The 3,477-nt window shown below is 30.0% G+C and overlaps 1 protein-coding gene across 1 annotated transcript; it reads right to left on the bottom strand.

The window, feature by feature from the left end:
* Window positions 1–2,284: 2,284 nt before the first annotated feature.
* On the bottom strand, window positions 2,285–3,191 carry LOC109793658 (21 kDa protein). Its single transcript, XM_020353117.3, has one exon. It carries the CDS (start codon window positions 3,137–3,139, stop codon window positions 2,558–2,560), a length of 582 nt encoding a protein of 193 aa, XP_020208706.1. The 5' UTR covers window positions 3,140–3,191; the 3' UTR covers window positions 2,285–2,557.
* Between the last annotated feature and the right edge of the window lie 286 nt (window positions 3,192–3,477).

The raw sequence follows: 3,477 nt of genomic DNA, 5'->3' as shown, positions 1-3,477 counted from the left end.
TAATTAATTATTACAAAACTAAATACATTTACTATACACACAAATACTCAATATAATTTAATTAATTTCATATTTATATTTTTTTATCTAACTCCTATAAAATAAAGAAACTACACTTTATAAACATGTAATGATTATTGATTGAAAAATTAATAATTGATATTATAATTAATTATTCTTAAGTGCACTTCCTCATTTTAGAAGAGTAAATATTTTTTTTTTCATATGTATTTTATATTACGTCATTTTTTATATTTTTCCTTTTATTTTCTGTTTATCCTTTACTTTATCTGTTTTCTTTTTAGTTTTTTATCTATTTTTTTCAACAATTTTTGTTATATATCTACCTCTGTATCGCTAAGTATCCTTTTCTCTCTCTTTTTTTTTTTCTTTTCAAAATGTTCTTAAAATGCAAAATAATAAATAGTTTTCGCATATGGTAAAATTCAATACGGAATGTTTTCAAAAATAAATAATCTTTTTAATATATGAGTATATGATATTTAACTATTACGATAATTTTAAAAAAATGTGAGAAATTTTTATAATTTTTGTAAAATTTTATTTTATTTTTATTTTTTAAAAGTAAGTATGTAAAACTTTATTAAAAAAATATGTTCATAAACTTAAATATGAACTAAAATTTGAAGCTATAGGCCATTAATTAATTTCAATTAAATTCTAATGAGAAAGAGTAATTAGAAAATTTCTTCTTTATTTAAATGCCTGTAATTCTAGAAAACCTTCACTAGTTTATAATCAACTTTTCAGGAGAACCAACTTGAAATTTTAGACTTACAATATCAATTGAATTATAAAAGAAGATTAAGGTACTTGAAGCTCATTAATTTTAGACACTTTATTATAAGTTGTTATTTATTTTTATCTTATTAACACTTATTATTTATCTTTATCTCTATCTTTTTTTCATTACATTACATTACATTACGATATTTATGATATCATATTTGTTAAAGAAAAAAATAACATTTAATAATAAATTTTTACGTTAGTAATAGAATATTGATGTAGGAAAAATATGATGACAATTTTAAAATTAACTAATGTAAAATGAGTTTTTGATATAAGTATTTTATTATTATTATTATTTTAATTATGATATAATTACGAAATATTAATAAATCTCTATCATAAATTATAAATATACACAAAAAATGAATATACTCTTCTCAAAATAAAATTTATTTCATATGAAAAGTTAAGATTTCAACAATTTAATTGAATAATACAACTTATTACTATTTAATTATGTCAATTAGTGGTGGTATATTTATATCTCTCTTTTTTGATAAATATCAAACAAGTACAATGATTAATGAGTGAATAATTATTTTTGTAAAGAGAAAAAGAAGGGTAAAAAAAGAAGGTAGGTGTTGTTAGCTGGTGGTATTGGCAACATTATTTATGTTTCTAATGTGATGGGTGATGGGTGTGGGGTATAGTAAAGAGGGTCCGTTTGAACAAGTGATCATTTCAAACTTTAGTTACAACTATTTTTTTTTTCTTTCTGCTGCCGTATTTATTGCTCACAATTGAAGACTTCGATTTCATTTACTCTTCCATAATTCACAGCTGGTTGTGGTTGTTGGACTTGGGTCTTTAATTTAGAATCTTCATACCATTGCCCTAAGTAAATTCCAAATCATCTCTAAGCCTCCACTACCAACCACTTATTTAAAAATTTTAATTTAACTTGTCTTAATTGAGTAATTCATTTTAAAGAGTAAGATTATTAATATAAAAAAAAAATCAACACTTAATATTACTTAAGTTCAAAATGGTATTCCTTCCACCCCCTTTGAAGGTAAAGTAATAATAGATTATGATGTATCGAAATATTATAATTTTATAAAAAAAAAATAACTATTAATTTTATTTATAATTAATCTTTATCATATAATTAATTATTTTTAATTAAATCTCTTCTATCATTCGTGCTTTCTTTATGTAAAATACTTAAATATGCAATAAAGTTTAATAAATATTAAAATTATTACTAAATTACCTTTAGCTTATTTCTTTAAGAAAAATTAAAAAAAATTTATATTTTTCATACCTTTATTTAATTACAATTAATCAAATTCAAATACCATTAGCATTAGCTGTAAGTAAAAAAGGAATTGGAATAGTAAAAACATGTGTAATGCCATCGTAATTGTAATTTTCTCATCCCAAGAAAGAAAATCCTAACAAGTCTATATACTCAATAATGCTTATTTTTTTTATATATAAAAAAAAAAAAAACTTGAACACACGAAGTAGATAAGCTAGAGCAAGAAAACAGATCTCATATATCACACTTGAGAAGCATCATCACAAAGACCCGTATATGATATATCATATAATATATATTCCTATTGAGATTTGAGACCGACTTACTTAGTACTTACAAACACACACCACATAAAGCACAAAAGTAACCCACCACACAGAACTGAAGCTACATCTACATGTGTTTCCCAACAACAACCAAATAAAAAAATAAAAAAAAAACACAAAAACTTTTGGAGCGTTACTTAATTCCTTGTGTTGGTAGCTAGTGTTTGGCAGCATACTGGTTGATGAGGGAGAGAGCATTGCTGGTGACCTGAGCGACATTTACCATTTTAGCCCTAATGGAGTCCTTGATTTTACCATTAAGCCCCTTCCCAGCGAAGCCATCCCCGCACGTGGACTCGTCCGTGAGGGCAGAGCTGACCCACGTCTCCACATTGCTGATGTGCCACGTGAAGTCCTCCCCCTTGCCCTTGCACAGCTTCAGCTCCTTCAGCGACCGCCTCAGCCGGTCCACGCTGTCGCTTATCTCCTCCGCGCAGTCCTTCAGCGCCGCGTACTCCCGCGCCTTCAACCCCCTGAACCGGTTGCACTTCGCCACGAACGCCTTCGTCGTCTCGGTCCGGTTCAGGCTCACCGACAGTGCGGTCTGGACCAGCTCGTGCGGGTCCTGCTTGATGCTCGACGCGTAGACCGAGAGCGAGGAGACGCACAGGGCTGGGTACTGCGTGCTGCTGCACGACGATTTTATGAAGCTGCTGGGGCTTGATGCTGATGTTGATGTTGCTGTTGCCACTATGCATGCTGCTGAGAGAAGCGTGAGAAAAAGAGAAGCTTTTGCCATTTTGGTTTTTGGGTTTGTGAGATTGAGAAGTGAGGGAGGCTTTGGATCTGGATATTATATAGAGGCGTTAGCGTTACCCATATTGTATTGAAAAAAATTGAAGAGATTGATTAGTGTTTGGGTGTGGGGTCCAGTGTGGAGGTAACAAAAATCTAGGGAATTATTGGGTTTTGGGATGCACCAATCAAGGAGTGAAGCGTGGACTGCTTGATACACGTCTTTGTCTGAACTGGCGCATGTGCAGCACCTCTACTTTTCTCTCCTTCTTTTAAAAATATGATAGGGTTTTGCTAGCTCCGACCGACATCCAGAAACCTAGCTTGTATAATTTTCTAACT

This window comes from Cajanus cajan, chromosome 10 (genome assembly GCF_000230855.2).
Source record: "Cajanus cajan strain Asha chromosome 10, NIPB_CcT2T_4, whole genome shotgun sequence".
Classification (NCBI taxonomy): domain Eukaryota; kingdom Viridiplantae; phylum Streptophyta; class Magnoliopsida; order Fabales; family Fabaceae; genus Cajanus; species Cajanus cajan.
Note: the sequence above shows the minus strand (reverse complement) of the source record. Positions and strands in the feature narration are given on the sequence as shown.